This window comes from Oculina patagonica, chromosome 3, assembly GCF_052425735.1.
Source record: "Oculina patagonica isolate OP01 chromosome 3, crgOcupat, whole genome shotgun sequence".
In the NCBI taxonomy this organism is placed as follows: domain Eukaryota; kingdom Metazoa; phylum Cnidaria; class Anthozoa; order Scleractinia; family Oculinidae; genus Oculina; species Oculina patagonica.
The window spans coordinates 27552103-27574918 of NC_135760.1; the positions used below are offsets into that span (position 1 = coordinate 27552103).

At 37.5% G+C, this 22816-nt stretch overlaps 2 protein-coding genes across 2 annotated transcripts; one reads left to right on the forward strand and one right to left on the reverse strand.

The window, feature by feature from the left end:
• Window positions 1-1266: 1266 nt before the first annotated feature.
• LOC144647373 (leucine-rich repeat and WD repeat-containing protein 1-like) lies at window positions 1267-20218 on the reverse strand. The gene is made up of 16 exons (XM_078507176.1): window positions 19985-20218; window positions 18479-18707; window positions 17532-17591; window positions 16779-16835; window positions 14776-14874; window positions 13580-13630; window positions 13368-13461; window positions 11620-11747; window positions 11317-11458; window positions 9868-10252; window positions 6392-6532; window positions 5640-5722; window positions 4902-4963; window positions 4320-4395; window positions 3737-3849; window positions 1267-2631 (listed from the first exon to the last, which is right to left on the reverse strand). Exons 1-16 carry the CDS (start codon window positions 20065-20067, stop codon window positions 2485-2487), a joined length of 1950 nt encoding a protein of 649 aa, XP_078363302.1. The 5' UTR covers window positions 20068-20218; the 3' UTR covers window positions 1267-2484.
• On the forward strand, window positions 20190-22811 carry LOC144647396 (alpha-ketoglutarate-dependent dioxygenase alkB homolog 4-like). Its single transcript, XM_078507201.1, has 2 exons — window positions 20190-20635; window positions 22284-22811. The coding sequence occupies exons 1-2, from the start codon at window positions 20315-20317 to the stop codon at window positions 22809-22811; spliced, it is 849 nt and encodes a 282-aa protein (XP_078363327.1). The 5' UTR covers window positions 20190-20314.
• Window positions 22812-22816: the final 5 nt, after the last annotated feature.

Sequence of the window (22816 nt, forward strand, 5' to 3'; positions counted from 1 at the left end):
CAGATATGATCTAAATCGACTCCAAAACTACCTTATTATAGAAAATTAACGCGAATTTTTAAAATTCGCGTTTATTTAAGTCGCGTTAATTTCTGCGACATTTTTGTAAGTGAAGCGTTTTAAACCTTTAAAAAATAAAAAATAAAAATATTGCCTCAAATTCTGGATCCTTTCTAGACATAGTTGACTTTCTTTTCTCTGCAAACTGTATTTCGATATTTTGCAATGTAAAATCAAACGGATATGTTATTTACGAGATTTCCAGTTCACGCCTGTTTTTAGAATGTAAGTTCCACGTCTGACACTTCAACTCCTTATGATTTTGCCCGAAAATATTCAGTTTAAATAAAAATTGTTCTTGTTGTCGCCACAAACTGCGCTTGTGTTAGTCGCGTTAATTACCTTCATTTTAAAAATTAATCTCCACTTTCGAGTTAATTTCCTTTATTCAGAAGTACCTTTCCCTTCAAATACCTAAATTAACAAATAGCGTTAATGTCCTATAATTAGGTACTCGAAACGGCATTTGCAACATGAAAGTACGCCTTTCTTTCCACTAGCTTTGCGTTTTACGGCATTTTTGTTCGGGTATGCGCAAAAATCAAATTTTGAGAGAGTGCCTTAACACTTTAGGCTTTGTTTTCTCGCTTTTTTCTTTTCTTTCGTTATCGTTTTGCTGCAGTTATTGGCTTTTTACTCTGGGCTTGCTTGCAGCTTAAGGATACCCAAGAAAGCATCATCCAAACAGGAAATTCTTGTCATTGAGAAGACAAGGGTGGTTGAGACAAGTTTTCCTCCGAGTTTTTCACTCGAATTTGTAAGCATTTTTGTTTTTATTTCAAGCTCAATCAGCCCAACCACTTTGATCTGGGTGTGGTATAAGTGACGCCTTTTCCGGTCAAAGATGATGACGTCAGAAGTGCAACAAAGGGCAACGTTCGTCATGGCCGGCACAGGCACCAATGGGTTAATTCGTACCCAGTTATTTTCTCATTGCCATAGAGCGAGAAGATCTGAGTACGACATAACCGTCATCACTGTGTGCCCTGTATAGGAAGCACAAAGGTGGTGCCGTTAATACTGTGGCGAATCCACGGGGTTCGTATTATCGACTATTATTACTGTTTAGATTCAGTTTTGGTTGGGGTAATCGCGAGGTTCAAGTTACCCGTAGGACATCAGTTTACATCCATCATTTTATAATAAGGAACAACAACTCAGTTAACGGGGGCAGGGTAATCAGATGACCTATCAAGAAGCCACATGAAACGAAATGAATTTTGATGTAAATTTATTTACGATTTATTCATGATTGACGTGTTTTTTGTAAAAATGACACGCTATCAGATGATGGTAAACTAGCTAATTCCGTCGTATATCTAACAATGGCACGATCTTTTACTAGCTTCCAGTAACTATTCTTTTATAACACAACTATTTTATGGAATTTAATGATTATTCATTTATCATGAGGAACGACTATAAAGTTTGGTTACTAATTTCTGAAGTAAAAAAAAACTGAGGCCTGGTTGTTCAAAGCAGGATTTCAAACCGATTTATCCTCCGTGGAGGCTCCTGAGGGATCATTCAACGTCGATTCAACAGGAGGGCACGCGGGGAGCGACCGGAACGCTTCTCTTGTCTTCCTTCCCGTGATGCATCGTACGCCTTATATTTACCTCTCCCCAGACTTTCCCCGCCCGCTAGTTCGCGAATCTACGCAGGAGAGATGTTATCAAAGGAATACTTTTTCATTCATTATAAGGCTCATTGTGTGTGTAAATTGTTTCGCTCAGCGCCTTGAGTGTCTGTTACGTAAACGCCCAATCAATCAGTGATTGATTTTTTTTACTTTAGCGAATGAAAAGTTACTTTCATATTCACTTTAATTCTTGTGTTTCATTTCGAAATTGGCTTAATCACATCACAATTTCACATAGCAACGAAACAACGAACAAGCAAACAAACACCAAGAAATTCGGGAACAACACAAAACGTGCTTTAAACAACTAGGCCCAGATTCTCCTCAGTTGTATAAGAAATCGTCTTCTAATTCCTTGTATAAAGGCAACGAAGAACAGTTTAAAACTGAAACATCACGTTATTTTTTGTGGTATACAAAAACTTTCCAAAGTCGCAAAACACTTACAGAAAGCGCTTAAAAATCAGGGAAGAGATTTTTAGATTTTTTAAAGGTTTTAGATTTTTACACAGTTTTTTACAATGCTTACATGTGAACGGTAAACTCGGCAGCAAATAACGGCAGAAAAAGTAACCCAACAACTGTAATGAACAACATTACTGTACTAAATAGTTTCAGATCATAAAAGGCTTTTAACATTAAACATGTATTTTTATATTGCTACATTGTAATTATAATATTTTCATACAGTTTAAATAAACTGTGTGCTCCGAGCTTTTACAGCGGCGTAAGAGATTTTCACTTAGCATTAAGTCACATTAAACGAAATGAATGTGCTGCTGTCATGAAGGCGAGCTTCCATCTTCAATTTTTAGTCTCTTCCATATGCACACCACGTTAGTGTCAGCAACGGCTACAATGTAGTCCAGATTACTGCTTGCACTGACTTGGTTAAACACCTTCGTTGTCTCGTTAGGACAGACAAGAACCTTAAGAAAGAAATCTACAATTAGATTGAAATTGTCATACTGCTAGCCTGGCCGTTTTACTTGTGAGATATTTAGCGGTTGGTCTGGATAACAATACAGATCTGATAATTTTACTGCACGCGCCCTAATTCAGTTTTTCAACCTTATCTCACGTGACTCTTTCGTCGGGTAAGTCAACAACTTCCTTGTCAGGATGAATAAGACCTATTAGCATAACCACACTGACCTACTATTGGTAATCGCGCAATCTGATTGGCTACACAGGTGCCTACTATCGATCCGTAGAAGGCTCTCGGAGCGCGCGCGTAGTCTTCGCTGAATTTTATCAATCAAAACCTTCAATAAATCAATTCTAGCGATATTCTCAGTTTAATAGATCGGTCAGTGGGTTATGCTAACACAATTAGACGGCTCGCTCTCGGTTTCTACCGGCTTTTGATAGTTGGCTCGGGGCTTCGCCCCTCGCCAACTATCAGCCGGTAGAAACCTCGAGCTTGCCGTCTAATTGTTAAGTAGTCTTCCTTAGTGATGGCTTTAAGCTCAACTCGCCATTCTTTTTAAGTGCGCTTCGTGATAGTGCATATTCTTTAGTTTGAAATACAAGTAGTCGTATACACCAAATTGAACAGACGTTGACTTTGTGGTAGCCTGCGTTGCAGGCTAACCTTGTGGAGAAACCATGAACGATATAAGCCCGAATGTGATTCTGGGTAGACATCATTGGTAAGCTTAGTGATATTCCGTTTATCTATAATCAGGATACTTTCTTTCTTTGAGAGCTTAGTTTAAGAGCATGATTTATGTAACCTGTCGTATTATAACGCTTATTCTGTCACAGACGACGGTTACTTTTTCCGATTTCCAACATTTGGGTTGCATCATTTATGGTTTCTGCTTTTCATGGGTCAACGTTTCTTCAATCAGGTGTATAATGTACGTTCGTTACATTTATTGAAAAATGTTCAACGTAATAGTGATTGATATTGAACTAATTGCAAAAGAAGCCTGAAGAACGTAAGGGCTCATCACATAACAACAGTCGTTTATATAATAAATAGATAGAGAACAAAGCTTGTAGGTCTGACAGTTCGGAGACATTCCTCACCTGTGTCTGTTGAAGTTCATGTTTGTCTTTATTTTTCGCCTCTACCAAGCAGGATTCCATATCATACAGCCAAACAGATCCTGTATCGTCCCCAGCCAACATCACTGAGCAAGCTACGAGATGGTTAATAAAACTACTATAAAAACTGGCAAAATATAATTGTTGTCATTTAGCGTTATAAATCATTCTTGCTGAGTTGACTCAAGAAAGTCTTTTGTTCCCCGCGCCATTACGCAGAGGAGGCAGACCAAGTAGAGCCCCCCCACCCAATCCCATTGCCATGGAAACAAGTGATTGTAGCAAATATTCACCACACTATTAACTATTGGTGTATACAACAACACGTGACATAGGACTGACAAACCAATAAAATCGCTGGGCTGGTGTTCTAAGTTGATGCGGGGTGGCCTCTTTTTTCCACTGCATACTAAATCCACACCAGTTATGCTAGGTGCGGATACACAATACAAGGAGCCCATATCAAACATTTTGGTCATATCCCAAAATGTTCATCACCTGTGAGTCAAGTTTAAAGCCAAACTTCTCAGAATTAAGCCTGTTTGTCAAATGAATATTCACCCACCTGTTACAAAGTGGAATTTCAAGAAAGGTACTTCTGTCAGCCTCCACGGCAACTTGTATGCTACTCTGAAATCATTCTGAAATACAATCACAGACTGAGCGTCAGTAATTTCCATTCCAGGATGGTAGATTTAATTCTCGAGTCCACTGTGCAAGCAGCAGTGATCTCTGGACTAGAGTATCTCCCTATAACTTGCCCCTCCAAATGTCCTTTTCTTTAAACTTGATTTGCTTACCGGAAAAACCGTATTCGCACATGTATGGGCCGCACTTTTTTCCCAGATAAGTTTTGTGCAAAATGGGTTGCGGCCAATACACGGTATAACTTAAATCGTCATGTGTTTAATTTGAAATGCAGCCTATTTGAAGTGCGAATACGGTATATGTTTTAACATTGTACAGCACAAAAATTAGACTGCTAACAAGAAATGTAATTCTACCACAACACATCAACCTGACATACAAGGGCATTTTTAATATTTTCTACTTATTTTGCAGAAATGATGGATGTGTTCAGGAGCAATATAATAATAATATTTTGTGCAATAATTTATTGTTCCACTGGTCTGACGACTTGACTCACTTGTGTCATTTCAGACTCAGAGTACCAAATATGGATGTGCCCTTCCTCAACTCTCTTAGTCGCTGGAGAAAAGAAAAGAAACATTACCAACACATGTAAAAAATGATGAAAGTTGTCACTGACTGACTTGGGAGTGTAAAATAATTTTATTCAATATACAGTCAGTGCATAACCCTGTTCTCTTAGTTCCTTGCCCCCGGGTGGGGGATAGGCCCTGTACTAAGACAAAAAACCATAGCAGACATCTCCTACATGTATTTCCTTATTGTGCTGGAAATAGGAGGCACCAGCATACATGCTAGAAAAACAGACTTGTAAACAAATTGATGCTGTCTGGACAATCAAAATTGATAGGATTGATTATGGAAATGGGTATGTGCATGTAGGCAAATAAGGGGGTGATAATATGATACCGGGGCGACTTTCATACCAGCTTTGTCTTTGATTACATGATACCACCACAAAATGCCATAACGGAGTGAAAAATGCACCGGTATCATGTTAACACCCCGTAAGTTGGACTGTTTTCTACCAACTTTTGGCATGATCATGGATCATGCCAAGTTCTTGTCACCTATTTATCTCTCTGAGTGGTCATTATGCTTGGAAAGTGCTAATTTCTGCATGTATTTTACCATAAAACATGTAACAAACAATTTAAGTTTTGCACACTAAGCACTTATTCTAGGAAATGCATATCACTGATGAATAAACATACAAAAAGGAATTCCAGCTTACCAATTAAGTTGTCTGAAAGGCATACTATGCTGTCTAAGGGAATGGTCTTTTTGCCAGGAAAGTCCAACTTTCCAAAATATGTTCTGCAAAAAACCACAAATCCAACCACTCAGGCCATTGTCTTACATGTATGACAAGTGCATTGAATTCTAGAGATCCATGTTTTAGCTCTGGATTGGTTTGTTGTGACTGTCTTGTTACTGGGCAAGTCATTTTTCCTTCTCTCACCACTTGTGTTTATGCCATTTGCTTCCTTATTGATGTAATGTTAGCCTCCTCTAGTTTGTGTTAGAAATCTTTGTTTGTATTTTAAAAAAGACTGGTCTGGTCAACCAGAGGAGGACAAAACCAAGGTTACAATCACCGGAGTTGAAAGAAGTTGTTTTGTTCAGCCAGTGGATAGCAATTAAGACTGTTAGATTTGAAAAACACAAGTGTATACATTGTACTTTATCTGTTAAATGTGATTTTGTACATTTGTTTTGCACATTCTACTAAATACAATAGCCCCCAAACTTAGAAACACTATTGTGATAATTCTTGGCCAGTAGTGCTCAGTCATTTGAGCAAAACAATCAGCTTTTTTGTGTGACAGGAATTAACAATGCTGGTTTTGGTTAAAAAAACACACAGTGCTCTATCCTGGAATGATTAATGCACAGCTTCGATATATCACAGTAAATTTTTTCCTGTACAAAAGCAAACACATCTCAAAGAAACAAGTCTTCATCAACGGGTCATGAATGTCTCACCTTTTGTCCCCTTTTTCAGTTTGACTATCAAAAAGTTTCCACACGTAACATCCATCATCACACCCTCCAACAACAACTTTGCCATGTGGAGGGATAGAAAATAATCGCACTATTGAACGAGACTTCAATGTCAACAGGAGTCTGAAAACAGATAAGCTATTGTTATTCCAAGGAATTCTATCATAATGAAAATTGAATAGAAACAGTTTGCTGTAGTTGTGAAACATAAGATGTGGCAATTGATCGGTTTTGTTAAAGGTCAAATGAACAGAAATTTGAAGAGTCAAATAAACATATCCCGAAGTTTTAAAGTAATTGGACAGTGCACTGCAGAGATATTGCAAGTTGAAAAATGCTCTTTTTAGGCCTTCATAATCGTAGAGTGCCCGGAAAAATTGTCGGAAAACTGTCGGAAATAAAAACTTGTAATGTCATAATTGGTGTTTTTGAAGACGACCGCAGACCGATTCCGCAGACCGCAACTTAGAATTTAAATAAATGTGTTTAGTGACATTTCAAGCAGTTATTTCGTTCTTTTTGGCTGTTTTTCAATTGATTGTTTGTTGTTCAGAGACGTGCATTTTTAAAAATAAAATAGCTGAAGGTCAAAAATAGCTAAAAGTTTTGTTTGCTGTCGTTTTGCTTAACATTTGAGACATATGAGAATGCACGCTGGCATGTAGACTACGAGCAGTCCCTATTTTTTCGCAGAGTCCATCGAGCTTGAAGCGAATTTTTTTTTCGAAGAGTTCGTCAAGCTTATAGCGAAAAAAATTACGCGTGGGGGGAGGAGGCGGGGCAAGGCGAGAAGCGAAAAAAATAGGGACTACCCGCTAAGCCACAGTGTTTGAATTATGCGTTGCTCTCACAACGCAAAAATATGATTGGCTAACGCTTGGAAAGTTGACAGCAAGATGTCAATAAAGATGTCAATAAAGATGTCAATACGTTGTTAACACTTGCATGTCATATTGCGAAGCGATGGGAGCGGGAGCTTTTGAGCTCTCGAAATCGCTTCTTGAATCGTACTTTGTCGCTATAAAATTGCATATCCGAAGAACATTTTTAATTCACTGTATGAGCAGCAAGCCGCCAAAGTACGGAGCGAAAATAAGAGAGGAGAATTCAACCAAAAGTAGCTTTATTCCACAGAAATCCAAGGCTCGTAAACAAGACAACGGCTGTTTTACGCGAGCTTCGTAATTACAAGCCGGGAATAAACAAATTTAAACAAACAGAAGCGCTTTAAACACTTACATCAAGCTGCCTTTACATTAAGTAGCCCATAGAGGTGAATCAGTGTTAAAAAATAAACATTGCTGGAACTGTATAAATCGCCAGAGAAAAAACTTTGCAGACGATTCATCAAAAAAGCTTTGAGTTTGATGCGTACGTGACAAACCCAACCAAGTGCAGCGGTGTCAATTGACAGTACGTCAAAATGCGGAAATATTATTGGACACGGCAAATTAGATTTGAAATCGAAGCCAAAAATCACTCAGCCGTGAAAGGTCAAACGCTGTGGCTTTGCGGGTAGTCCCTATTTTTTTTCGCTTCTCGCCTTGCCCCGCCTCCTCCCCCGTGCGTAATTTTTTCGCTATAAGCTCGACGAACTCTTCGAAAAAAATTTCGCTTCAAGCTCGACGGACTCTGCGAAAAAATAGGGACTGCTTGTAGTCTAGCTGGCATGAAATCAAATCAGGAATCCCTATTGTTCTTTCTCATTAGTATTTAACGTTAATGAGTAGAATTATCTGCACGTGCCATCACTCTGCACGTGCGTTTTGAATCTTGCTACAATTGAAAGCGGTTCTCTGCAGAACAACCGACGGCTAATTTTTTGGTTTTCTATTTGGGGTTGAATGCTACTAACGGTCTCTTTGAATATTCAGCGAGAGCTATTTATTAAAGTGATAAATGAGCAGAATACGTTGGGAAAGTTGTGAAATTCTCAAGTATATATATCCATTTTACCTTGTCGTTGACGTTGCCGTCGTCGTTGCTTAACAACAAGTGCGGTTTGTGGTATCGGTCTGCGGTCGTCTTTAAAAACGTTTTTATGAAGCCTTCGAAAATCTTTCTATTTTTTGCTGTAATTTGCCTTTTAAGGCTTGGAAAGCAAAAATTTTGTTTAACTTTGTTTGGTTGGTTAAAATGGAATTTTGAAATTTCTGTTCATTTGACCTTTAAGGAACTGTTGTGGTACAAGCATGTTGGAAGTGTTGGAAGTCAAGTGAAACAATTAACTCATTGCACAAACTTTTTGCAAAATCAATTTTTTCAAAGAAAAATAGCTAAAAATTGAGGCTGTTAAAAAGAAATGTGGCACATTTACTAAAGGAAATGTTAAAACTAATTCTCAAAATTTGCGAAAAAGCTGTCAGAAAAACGATGACTCTTTTGACCGGTTTCCCTAAAGTAAAAATATTTCTAAGTAAATAAACCCCTTCAGGTTGGTATATCGGAGGATAATGCCCATGTTGGCCAAGAAGCAAAGCTTCAAGGAAAACAGTGAAATTCTGAGGACAATCTTCAGCCAAGGGCATTATCCTCCAATATACCAGCAAGTCACAGAAGGGTTTATTTATTTTATAACACACTAATCGATTAATTTCTACAATGTGCTATATCGTTAGTAAATAGGAAAAAACCTACAATGATAATCCTGGCCTAGCTGAAAGGCCTGCTATTGAAATAAAAGCAAGTTGAGTGGTTAAGGTAATTTTTTTAACACTGATTTGATTAAAAAGTTAGACTTGAAAAGGTGACTTCACTCATTTGTCAAGTTTTGTCCATAAAATTGGGCAATGGATATCAAATCAGACAGGGTATATTGTTTGTTGTGCGCTCATTGGACAAAATGCAGCACATGATAAAAAATTGGACGACGGGTATTAGGCAATATACCCAGTCCAATTTGATATCCATCGCCCCAATTTTGAAGACAAGTACAAACCAAACAAACTTAGTTACCTTTTCAGCTCTAACTTTACACCAATCAACTTGCTTTGTTTCAACCACAGTTATGCCCGGATTATCACTGTAAGTTTTTTTTTCCTTTACCGGTGGTAAAGCGCATGGAAGAAATTTATCGGAGGGTTGTAAAATAAATAAACCCCTTTCTGGCTTGCTGGTATATTGAAGGATAATGCCCTTGGCTGAAAGATTGTCCTCAAAACTTCACAGTTGTCCTCAAAGCTTCACAGTCAACTGTTCATTTTTCGGACAATCAGCCTTGGGCATCATCCTCCAATACACCAGCCGCCTGAAGGGGGTTATTCACTTAATACCTGCCCTGTGATTTTGTACCATGTGATGTGTGTTGCCCAATGAGTGCGTGTGAAAACTACATGTAATCTAACCATTGGGAGTTATAAAAGGCAGTATTTGTACATGTTAAGCTCATTCTTTGTACTCCACTGACCAGAGATGGAAAATAAACCATGTTTCATCTGAATACAAGGCAGCACACTTACTGTGATTTTCCTTGATACTCTGCAGCTTTAGGCAAACCAATTTCCCAAACCATAATAGTATTATCATCAGCTGCACTCAGCAGCCATGTGGGATGATGAGGATGAAAAAGCAAACATTCTAAAACTGCTTTGTGACCTTGAATTTCTTCAAAGCAAACTAGCTGATTAGGTTCTATTATTTTAATGTCATTTTGAGATCCTCCAGCCGCTATGAGGTTTGCTTTTCGTTTCTTATCAGTGTCATAGTCCAAATAAACTGTAGTCCATGCTAAACAGTAAAATGTTTCTCCTGGTTGTTTGTATTTTTTCATAACACGTCCCGTACTACAGTCAACAAAGCAGACTGAATCTCCTCCACATGTTGCACATGTTGTTGTTGTGTGACCTGCAAAAACACAGAAATCAAGAACCAATATGTAGAGCAAGCAATGTAAGCAACATGAAAAGGTAATACATAATGCCACCCTGGAATAGATTTGAAAAGTTTGGTGGAAAAAGGGCAGTAGCAATTTTTGGCTGAAACTGAACACTGCCAAAACAACTCCAAATTTCGCATGCAGGTTTGTTTGTGTGTTTAACTGTCATTGTCCTGTATTTTTTCGCTGGTTTTCCTTCATTTTTAAGATATAACAGATGCAAAAAAATTGGTATTTCCTGGTGGCGTCTTTAAGAATTTTCTTTGATGAACAAAAAACAAAAGACCAATTGCAGGCATAGGAACTTATTACAATAAGTTTTTAAATCTAGGCCAGTTTAATTTTATATCTCATATTGTAATTTTGGATTATATAATTATACATGTTTTTCAGTTATCTATTATGTTTTCTTGGCATATAAGCATGTACTGCCTAACCAGTCCCATCAACCCGAGGTTTTAAATAAAGCTATCTATCTAAAAAGTTTGTTTGTCAGAACAGTGAAACCAGCAAATTAAAGCTCAACTCATTTCAACTTCTGTGCAAATCACAGTTGTTTTTGGCAATGTTCAATTTTTGCCAAAAATTGCTAAGTACCGGTACTGCCTTTTTCCCACCGAACCTTTCAATTACAGAGTAACTCTTACTGGCGGGGTTTCAATACAGTAGAGTGTATGGATCAGCACATGCTGCGAACAAAAATTTTCTTTATCGTAGGGAAGTATCTGTTTGTGGAGCTCCAACTTCATGCCACCCATGAAGAAAACAAAAATTCCCTGACTTTGACCAAAAAATTCCATATTTTTTCCTAAACTGTGGCAATCCAGAATAATTACAATAGTTTTTAGCTTTTCTTATATTTTGATTTTGTAAACCTTGTACATTGTTTGCAGGTAATTGAATTTTGTATCATTATCATTATTAAAGACTACAATCAATCAATCAATCAATCAAACAATCAGTAACCACAGGTACAGTAAGCCACATCTATTCCACTTCAGTGTGCCTGGGGGTGAGGTTATCATCCTCTTACCTTTTCTCTCAGGGTCTGGTTCAAACTCACAGCCCCAGACTTGAGTTTTCCTGTCTGTAGGATCATTATTTAGTGAATGTGTTTGTAGCAGATGAGACACTGCAAACTGACAGTGCACAGGACTTGTGCTCTCACTCTCGGCCTGTTAATTAAAAGAACGAAAAATCAGTGCATAACAACTAGCATGTGTGTTAAGAAATGACATGACTTGTATGTGTTAAGTTTGGTTGATTAATTCCAATTACATTTTGAGGTCAGCTCATTAAACAACAACCAATAAGACACATAATTTTCTAACTATACCTTAATTTCTTTTCTTGGTGTCCTCTGCCTCCTTTTGTCCCCTTTACCTTCTGGTGTTTTTGCACCCTTCTTTTTGTCTGCTGCATCACTTGTAACCTTAGTTTTGTCCTCCTCTGGTTGTCCATTTACTGTAATATGATAAAAGAGACCAGTCTACTTTAAAATACTAGTAATAGCTCTCGCTAAGCTGCCTCCGCCTCTTTATAATTTATTTTACAGTAGTAATCTAAGATTAGTCGAGTGTTTTTGTCGCCTTTACTTATTGATGCCGGCGATGGACTAGATGGACTATACATTTAGGCTTCCCTCTTACTGTGCCATGTACGTCACGACATTGTTTGCTGCGGAATTTCTTGTTGTGTGACACCGTTGCGTCCAAAAAAAAAAATCGCAAGTTAAAATCGAATTCATTACCTAGCGGAAATAACACATAACACATTATTCATGGTGACAACACGCAAGCTTATTTCTGGGCTTATAACATTCAAAATGAAACTACAATAATGTCCAGGCCAAAAACCCTAACAATTCCACAAGTAACAAAATATGGCACATTCAAAGATTCGAGAAAACAATTTTTGATCCTTATTCAACCCACTCTTCTGATCAAATAAACTGACAGTTTGTCAGGGAACCAGATTACCTTGTATTACATTCATGACAAAGTTCACGCTTTTGTTTATTACTCATCGTAAGATGTAAACGATTTCCACTTGTTTTCTCGACGTTCAGTCGCTGACTAAAATAAGAAACTCTTCGTCCCTGAATGATACGCCTGTTGTGCTTTCCATGTCTTTTTCGGTATCATTGCAATTTCAGGTACATGTTTCAGCAATTTCTTCAAGCAACAGATGTTTCTTTTGATCACAGTGCGACGACTATTTTTATCCTTTGCGTACTGACTTCTGTTGCTCATTTGTGAGCGTTCCGGCAATCCTTTGCGAACATTAGGGCAATCCTTTGCGAGTCGCTTTGACAAAAATCTAGATTTTTTCCGGTACCATTCACTGAATGCACACCTTTAACCTATCTACACGGGGACTTCTAAGGTGCCTCCTCGGGTTCCGGCCTCTGGGCCAGGACCCTGCGGGGGGCAACAAACAAAGATTTCTAACACATTAACTAGAGGAGGCTAGCATTACATCAATAAGGAAGCAAATTGCACAGTGTTCAATCTAGGCCACGTCTTTGTGACATTGACTCGGAATATTCTATTCTGGCGCAAAATGAAATGATAGTTGAGTCAAACTGAGGCAAAAAAAAAAACTTTAAAAAACCATAACTAAAAAAGTAACCTTGTATGTAAGTACTTTTAAAGCAGCAGGCAATAATAAAAGTAAATTTAAAAAAATGTGTCCTTTTCTAGCCTGAAATCAGATATTCTACACTCAAAAGACATGTGGCTCACCATGTTTTTCAAAGTTTCAATATTAGAGTTTGACCCAGACCATTTATGAAATGACCCAATTTAAAATGTTATGTGGGACATATGACCCACTGACTATTTTCTAAATTGAACACCGATCGCATATACGCAAGTGGTGTTGTATGACTAGTCATGGATAGAGACTTAAAAAAAATGTCTTGCCCAATAACAAAACACAACAACAAAACTATCCAGGGCTAAAACATGGACCTCTAGATTTAGAATCCAGTACACTAACCATACATGTAAGACAACTGCCCATCCCAAGTAGTTAGCATACTACGAATAAAACAATACACAAGATTGTGTGTTTTGGCTGTACCTTCAGTGGTTTTCTGTTTTTTAACAGGAGGCTCTTCTGTCACCTTTACCTCACTCCTCAGTTTCTTTAAATAAAGTTCTCCTAAAATTGTAAGCTGATCAAAATAATTGCTAAGTTAATGTACTTGGTCAACAGAATAGCTAAATGAAAAGTTTACATTAAAGACAACACCAGTTAATTAAAATTAATGATCATTTAAGTTATTTAAATACCTTATATTCTCTATAGTTTTTAAGCATAGCAGGGCCACAAGTAACTTCTGTCTGAAATAATAAACAGTAGCAAGGAATAAATAATAATTAAAATTATTAAACAAAATAACAAACGGATGCACCAACAAACAACGGAAGTGCCTCTCCACAAATTTTCAAATTTACATAACAAGTTAGACACAACAAATGAAATTCTTTATTTTTCATTAATTTTGGCAAAAACTAGGTTAGCCTGTGTACAGCCGTCCCACTCCACTCAAAAAATGTGTGGGAAATTATTTTAGCCTGTTCCGGCAAGCATCCAACCTTAACAGCCTTTTGCTTCTCACTTGTTTCTCTTGTTTGCACAATATGCAGTATTATTCAAAGCCAGTACAAATTGGAAAGAGCCGTAGTTTGGTGAACAATGTGGTCTAGAAAATTTCTGCACTGTAGTTTGAAACCTCAGTCTGTAATTTGCCACATCTTTCGTTAGTGCGGTTTGTTTTGGCTCATTTCTATTTAAAATGTTTGGTTTGGAAGGACAAGCTCTGAAATTTGTCTGTGAAGGCAAATGACTACTTGGATTTAATAATTGTGATGCCGGGCCCAGCCGTAAACATATACTGTTGCATGGTGAATATTGTACGAATGACACATTTTTAACATCTTTGACTGGCTTCGCCAAAAACTGTTGTAGCTTTACTTCAAGAACAAAAAAGGTTGGTTTTAGATATTTTGTACTGTAAATGTTATGCTTCTTGCGTTTTATTTATAATAATAATAATACTTTATTTATATAGCGCTATTTCTATTTCTAACCAATAGCGCTTTACAAGTTATTTATCTGGCGCTTTGTCTTTTGAGTTCAATGATGTTTTATCTCCCTTGTTTGCTGTGTTATATTTGGAACCGCATGATTCAAATCCTGTCATCCGGATATCAGATATAAAAATTTATGTGAGATTTAAATCGATAACAGCAGGATACTGGAACATGATTAACGATTCCATAACACAGACGTTTCCTCCGCGATTTTTTGAGCAGAGCAGGATGGCTGAACACAGACTAAAACTAGGTGCAAAGTTGCAACTCAGAAGGAAGACATTGCGACTATATCAGTCACAATTTAAAGTTGTAACCTGTCGTGAATTCTCATATCGGGGGGTGGGGGGGAGATAGCGCTTTAGGAGCCAGTAGACTCATATGATTCATACCTTAAGCTTTTCAATGAACTCATTTTCAAGTTCAGTTCTTTTATCATTTTCTAACTCAGTGTATTTTGCCTTAAATTGCTTCTTCCATATTTCAGCAATCTACAAATAAAGTTCAAAAGGAAAAAGGCCCACAAGTTAGTTTATAAAGTGCAAAAATGAAATATTACTATTGGTCTGGTCCTTAACCCATTGGTGCCTGTGCCGCCCGTAGCCGCCCGTGCGAAAACCACCCCTAAAATGCCTGTGCCGCCCGTAACCGCCCGTAAAAACCGCATCATGACAAATGCCCTTTCCCTCCCTCCCTGGAGACTTTGGTTCTCCTATTGTTCTATAGATAATAAGGGCAAATAAATCAATCAGAATCTGCTTTCTGCGCATATTTTTAGGGAACTCTTGGGGTCCTAGAAAGAAGGTTTTTTGTCTTATTCCGTGCGTTGAAAATGTACAAGAAAATCATGGCGCCCGGCGGCACGTATTTACAAACTTCCAAGGCCTTGTTTTTGATTCTGAAGACAAAAAATACCATCTTTGAGACTTAAAAAGGAAAGAAGAAACACTTTAGGATATTTAAGTGGCCCTAAAACGGAAAACCATGGAGTACAGAGTGCTAAAACCTTGTTGAAGAAGGATTCATCTTTCCTTTCACGGCCGCGAAGACATGCCGTAATGGCTCTTACAAGTGTGTTTTGAATTCAAATCACCGGCTTGAACACGGCCTAAATGCAGCTTCTCAAGACTTCTGAAAACGAAATGGTAATGTACTGTGATTGCTTTGAATTTGGATGTAATTTTTTGAAGGATCGGTAGATCCATTAAGTGTACAATTGACTCCAAAAGCCGTCTGCTAAAATTAAAACTTTGCCTTCGACATGAACATGTGGATAATTAATTCTGCCGTGCAGTACAGCATGGCTCGAAAAAATTCGATATTTTGACGCTTGTGACCACATTTCTTGGCTTCAGCCTAACTGAAAACAAATTCTAAACAAAGTTTCTTTCAAGTTTTTGTCATTTATCAATTTTGAGTGTGGAATTTTAGGCTTTTGAAGGTGAACAGATTTGTTGCGCACGTGTCAGTTATCTGACACCTTTTATTTTGGGAGACTTGCTTCTTCATTGTTTAGCTCCGCTTTGTTTTGAATTATGTCTATCGCTTAGAAAATTACAACAGTGCTTCAGAATATACAAAGGAGTATGTTTATTAACATTAAAATTAAAGGGACGCGTAGAAAACGGTGCTAGTGTTAAGTTAGTGGTCGGAATTCTGTAATTTTGTAAGCGTTGTTTATGCTTTTTCACGCCGCCGTGATTTGAAGACAATTTTATCATCTCGAATTACCGCTTTTCTGCACCGAGAAAAAAGCTAAGTGTTATTGAATTAATGACAGTGTCAGTTGAACAGATTGAAAACCTATCTTTTACCCGACTATTTTACGATTTTTCTTAAGAATTTGTACAAAGTCTACGTGTTTTTGCGAGCTCCAAAATTACACGAGGAGGTGAATAAAATTTTATCGCTGTCTTGTAATTTCGTTTGGGATCAATTTATCAATGCTGGGAATCTCTTTTAGTCATAAATTGATATTTCAACATGTCTAGTTTGAATAAAAGTTTACTTCAGAAACTAATGGTTTGTCTGAATTTACTGCGCATATGGTTTATTTTTTCCACTCGTGCGTTTGCTTTCAATGCCGTAAAAAAGCCAGGTATTTAGGGGTGGGTGCATGCGTAAAACCTTCAGGCCTCAATGGGTTAAACTCAATTTCTATGTGCGCATTTTGGGAAAATAATATTGTCAGTTCAAATAAATAGACTCAACATACTGCTCATGTTCTGAAATCTCTTTCCCAAGAAACAAAGCTGTACTTTTTTTAAATTTACATGTAAATGATGACATCTCAGCTGATAGCTTTAAAAACTTGCTCTTGTAGATCCAGAATTTATTTGAACAAAAGAAAAAACAGTCTCTTTAAATAAATCTGAAGTCATTAAGAGGTTTTCACCTTTTGTGACATTGTAGAATCCAATCTATTAACGGCATCTCTCATCAGACTGATATCCTGAAAGACAAAATGAAAAAAAAAATATCAAGTTAACAAAATGACTGCAGTATGTCACAGAAGTATTAAACTAAAACATTCACCTTTTAAAATATGAGGTAATGCACAGAACTTTTTCAAAGATAACAAGCTGTATTTTGCTTGAAATCTATAGTTCAGGGTGTAGTAATAATCACAGTACAAATAATGTATTTTATGGACCTGGCTAAACATTAACACCTGCTTTCAGTGTTACGTGTATACCTATCTTTCTACATGTACATCCACTTTTCGGCATAGTCTTTCGACATGCCTTTTGAAATGAGCCAATCAAAACTGATGCATACCAGTGTTGGTTTCATGCAAATGAGCCCACAAGTTCATAAGGTCATACTAGTGGGCTGCGATTGGCGGATTTTCATCCATCTTGTTAGTTTAGCATGTTGAGAGATGGATGTCGATAAAAAGCCGCCACTGAAGGTGAGTGTAAAGGTGATGCAAAATCATTCATGTAGATTGTTATTGCTCAATAAAATTAAAATGGAAGAAGGGTTTCCTGATGGCAGTCACCAAGACTTTGAGATGTCTAGGAACTGTTCTTACTGTCGTACTTGGTAATACGCAATGTAAGTTAAATACAATGTACACTGTCAGAGAAGACCAATGAAATCAAGATTGCTAAATCTGCAAGATTAAAATACATGTATTAATGCTGACCTTTCCATCCAGTGTCTTTAACAGGGGACAGAGTGAAACTAGTTTGTACTTGTCTGAAACCTGTACATTAAGAAACAGTAAAACCTTTATTTTTTACAGGGTTACTATTATATCAGTTTCAGAATATTACTAAAACTGTCATCAAAACAGACCCTGATAAATAATAGAAAATAAAACAAATTACACTTGACAGTGTATGTAGATAGTCATTCATCTCTTTTATCAATACATTATCCTCCCCATAGCCCTTTTTATTTCTCTTAGTGTTTCTATTCAAGAGAGTCATGGCATTTTTAACTTCCCTTCTAGATATCTTAATTTCAAACAGCCAATCAATAAAGTCATATTTATTCAAAAATCCTATGTCCCCAGAGCCCTTTGTTTCTCATGCCAAGGTCCCGTCAGCTAAGAGAAGCCAAAGGGCTATGGGGATGAGAATACAATCAATGATGACCTTATGAATCTTGATAGTTTTAAGCAGCAGAGTGAGATTGTCCAGTTGCTAAGGAGCAAATGAAGTGGAAAACTTTTTTCATCACATGGCTGGTAGTCTGGTTTTAAGAGTGTGGGGTTTTTGTTTGTTGTGTGGTTTGTTTTGACTCCCAGTTGTGTGAGAACACATAAACATATCATGATTAAAAATCCCAACTGGCAGGAGGGAGACCAGATCGCTATATACAAAGCGTGTCCGAGGATTTGAACTTGGGACGACAGAGAAACAAATTCAGCTGGTGACAGGGTGGAGGTTTTGAACCTGGGACCTCTGGATTACAACACCAGCACCCTAAACTACTCGGCAATGCTGCCTCCAGAAGAATCTGAGATGTTTGTTACTTTACACCAAAAACCAATACAAACCATGCAATGTGCATATGAATGTCAGAGGTCTATCAAACTCAAGGATATCATAATACATCCTCATTACTGATCAACATTGAGCTGATTACCTCTAGAGTTGGATTGTTGGTCACATCCAGGCTTTCCACATTAGGAAATGCAGTCAATCCCTCTACATTACTGAGCTGGTTGCTGGCAAAACTGACAACCTTTAGTTGTGGCAAGGTTGTTTCGTGGCTAATAGCTGTTAATTTGTTTTTGGATAGATCAATGTCCTCAAGATTTGGCAACTGTTGAAGTAACTCAGCTGGTATGCAAGTCAAACCAAGACCTGACAAGCTAAAGTAAGAGAAAATAAAAACCAAAATAATTTACTGCAAATTAGTTTTTCATTAATCAAGTTATTTTAGAGAGAAACCTGACATCAAAAGTGGATTGAGTTTGTTGTTGATTTTTTTCTTTTTCTTTGGTTCTCTAGCTAGTTTCTCTCCTTAAAAACTGAAACATATACGAAACAGCCACATAAAAAACTATTGCTACTATTTAATATAGCAATTTTCTTCATTTTAAGTAAATATGATTGTTTCTTCCTGTTATGAGACCATGATTTAGACAAAAAAGGGTTCAATTTTCTCATCTCTGGGAGGTTGTTAATCAAAGTAGCATTCAATGTTAGGACAGCTCTGACCAAAGATATCAAATCCCCTCCCATGCCATGTGAGCTCTTTTTATCCCAACACACACACATGTATGAACAGACAAGTGCCAGACTGAAATTTGATGAAGGTTGTATAAAAGAAGTTAGGCAGTGATTAACAAACTGAACTGAATTACTGATAAGTAAAATTTCAATGCAATGGTTTGAAAGAGTACAGAAAAAAAGAAAAAAGAAAGAAAACAGAACTCATGGTTAGAGATGGTCAAAAATAGACAGCCAAGATTGAAAATATGGATTGCAAATATACCCGATAGAGATTTTAACAAATTGAGGTTAATTGTATCAATATGCAGTCAACGATTGTGAGAAATCCCCTTTGGCTTTTAAGTAGCTAAGATTTCATCTCTGAGTGAACATTTCCCTGTTAGTCTTTATTCTGGACCTCGTAGTAAGAGCAGTTATGCAAGAGGCTATTGCCAAAGAAAGCATGTCCCACATGTCACCCAGTATGGATGCACATGCAGTATACTGACAGCTCACTGGTTACAGCAACAAGTGGTGTCCAAGGCTTGCAATATCAGTGTAAAAAAACAGTACAAGAATAAACTAACATTATTCCCTCTTAAGCAGAGCTTAATGTCGCAGCCACTGATTCATAAAAATCTACAAAAACACAATATGCGCCTTCTATTACATTTATCGCATGTCACCTTACAGTAGTGGTGGAGCTCAGCCCATATCCGGAGCTCAAATGAAGTTCAATGACAAGAACACACATGCATGCACGGAAAACACTAAATACTTCACGTCAGATTTACTGCAAGCTCAATAGTAACTCGGTTCACTGCGCAATGCCATTAATTTATTCATCGAAGACTAAGCTTAGGAAATTTCGCTAAGAAAGAATAACACTTCTCAGCTAAAAAAAACTGCCTGCAGATCTTGCAGAATGACATACTTTAGCTGTCGTATTTCGGACAAGTTTTCCCTGCAAGACCGCTCCTTGATGTCCTCTATGGTAATTTGTGCACTGCTCGACATCCTCCACTCCCCAGAATCTCAACAAATATCACAGAAGGGACACTAAACACGAGATAAGTCACATCAGTCACAGACGTTAGAAGAACTAGTAAACAGAACCAAATATAAGAACACGTGTGTGATGAATGCAAATGTCATGCGCGGTGCTTGAACTTGCAAAATATAACAATACTTTTGATTGGACAATCTCGAAATTAACCAATTACAATCACTGTAAGAAACCTTCGATCTGGGTAAAATTCTAAACATGGCGGCTGCCAATGATGAGTGTGGCTGTAGTGGAATTCGAAAGTGTTTACTGTGTGAAGATAAAGGCAGATTATCAAACAAAGCAGTAGATGAAGAACAAAGTAAGGAAATTCAGCAGTATAATTTTTGCATCTTTTGCGGAGGAACATTCCCTGTGGGTCAAAAATGCACGCATCAAAAAGATGTCCAAAAGGACAAGATAAAACTAGAAGGCGTTACTGTCATCCCTGATTTTGTGAATGAAGCCGAGGAACAAACGATTGTAACAGAAATCGACAAAACTATTTGGAAATCATCACAATCTGGAAGGCGAAAGCAGGTGAATTAAAATTCCAGTCTGTTTATCAGTAGTGCAGTCATCACAACAGGCTTCCTGTTTGCATAAATTTTCACAGAGTTCTGGTTACACATCACTGATATAAACACGATTATATTACATGTGTAAACTCTACAGGGAGTTTGGGAGAACTCAAAAGTCCTTGTGTAAACTCTCACCTGCAACTTGTGTAAACAAACTTACATTAAAGTCCCCCAAACTCACTATCATGCTCATAAACAAACAGTCTGGTGCACCGCACTTGGCGCTAGTTGAGTTCTGTTTAATTAACTGTAATAATAATAATAATAATAATAATAATAATAATAATAATAATAATAATACATTTATGAATGACCCTTTCCAAGGGTCCAAAGATGCTATTTACAATGTTAAAATTAAAAACTACAATTAAATATCAAAAAAGCTAAAAAAATCCTGGTATTTATCAAAAAGAAGTAAAAAAGCTAAAATATATATTTATAAATATAAAAACTACAATCACATCATCAATTTAAAACAGCACATTCAAAATGAACAGTTTTCAGCTATCTTTTAAAAATGTCTAGTAATTCTGCATCCCTAAGGGCCGAATCGCACTAGAGCCAGACAAATCAAAACTTGTTTACTTGATGTCAAACATCTGTCGTCGCTTGACTTGTCCTAGTGCGATCGCGTATTTTCGTGTCAGCCAAACATTCCAGAGGACGGGCAAACTTCAAAGGCTCCGATGACCTGTTCCGAGGCAGGACAAATGGAACCAAACAACCGAAAATACAATAGCTGGTGTTTGTGTTTCAATTAAAACGTCAAAAATGACGAGTAGCAGGGTTTAATTCCCGTTCTACTTCTTATGTTACAATAGAACGTGACCTTTGTGTTTTCGCCCATTCTTCGGTTTGCAATATGTCGGATCCAAACAGCCCGCCAAACAGCTTTCCCAAAAGCAAACGGATGGTAGCTCTTCTCATTCGTAGCTGTTTCCTAAAATATTCGTCTGGGATTCTTGGGTCATTGTAATGAATGTCAAACCATAAATCGGCGGGTCGAGGGAGAACCCAAAAGTATGGATGCCTACGGCGATTTCATCTTCTCCTTCAAATCTCGTACAGTCTCAGAAAAGCTCGCCCCTCTAGTTGTATTTGAGCAAGAGACAAAATTATCAGCATCACCTTCAGCTGCATCTGAAATTGTAGGACAAATGCTGCAGCTACAAAAAGCAGAAAACGTATTGGGATCATGTTGTTATGAAATACTGATTTAACGCCAAGTACTGCAAAGAACTGAAATGTAAACATTTTGGCTTTGTCAAACGTAAACAAAACGCTAGTGCGATAGCCCGTGGACAACAGACAAATTGTCGGCGGACAAACTTTAGCCAAATCCTGTGGAGTTTGCCCTGGGACATTTGAAATGTCTGGCTCTAGTGCGATTCGGACCTAACATGTCAAGGAACTATTCCAAAGCAACGGCACAGCAACAGAGAAAACACGGTGGCCATGACTATTTGTTGTAGTTGAGCATGCTTTGATTGGCCCAAGTCACTGATAATAATTAATTTGGGTTTGCCTTCAAGAGAGTCATTTGGAATCTGTTTCTAATACAATTCAAGTGGCACTGACAAAAGTGGTTGTGTACATGTTTCTTGCAGGACTTTGGACCTCAGGTGAATTTTAAGAAAAGGAAGTTAAAGAAAGATAACTTTACTGGACTGCCACAGTTCAGTAAGGTTTTGGTGGAACGTATGTGGAGTATCGTCCCAGCCTTGTCAGATTTTCAACCAGTTGAACTGTGTAATTTAGAGTATACACCAGACAGAGGATCTTCTATTGATGCACATTTTGATGACTTTTGGGTGTGGGGTGATCGCCTTGTGACACTGAACCTTCTATCACAAAGCACTCTTACATTCTCAGACAGTGGACATAATACTGAAGTTGCTGTTCCAATGCCAAGATGGTCTTTGATCATAGTTAGAGGGCCAGCTCGTTATAACTGGAAACATGCTATAAAAAGAGAGGATATTGTTTCCAGGAGAATTGCTATTACATTGAGAGAACTTGCACAGGAGTTTTGTGAAGGTGGCAAAAGTTACAGTGTTGGCAATGAACTAATAAAGACAGCAATGACATTTCAGGGCAAGTCAGTTCAAGTCAATATGAAGGATCATGAATGTTAAAGCCA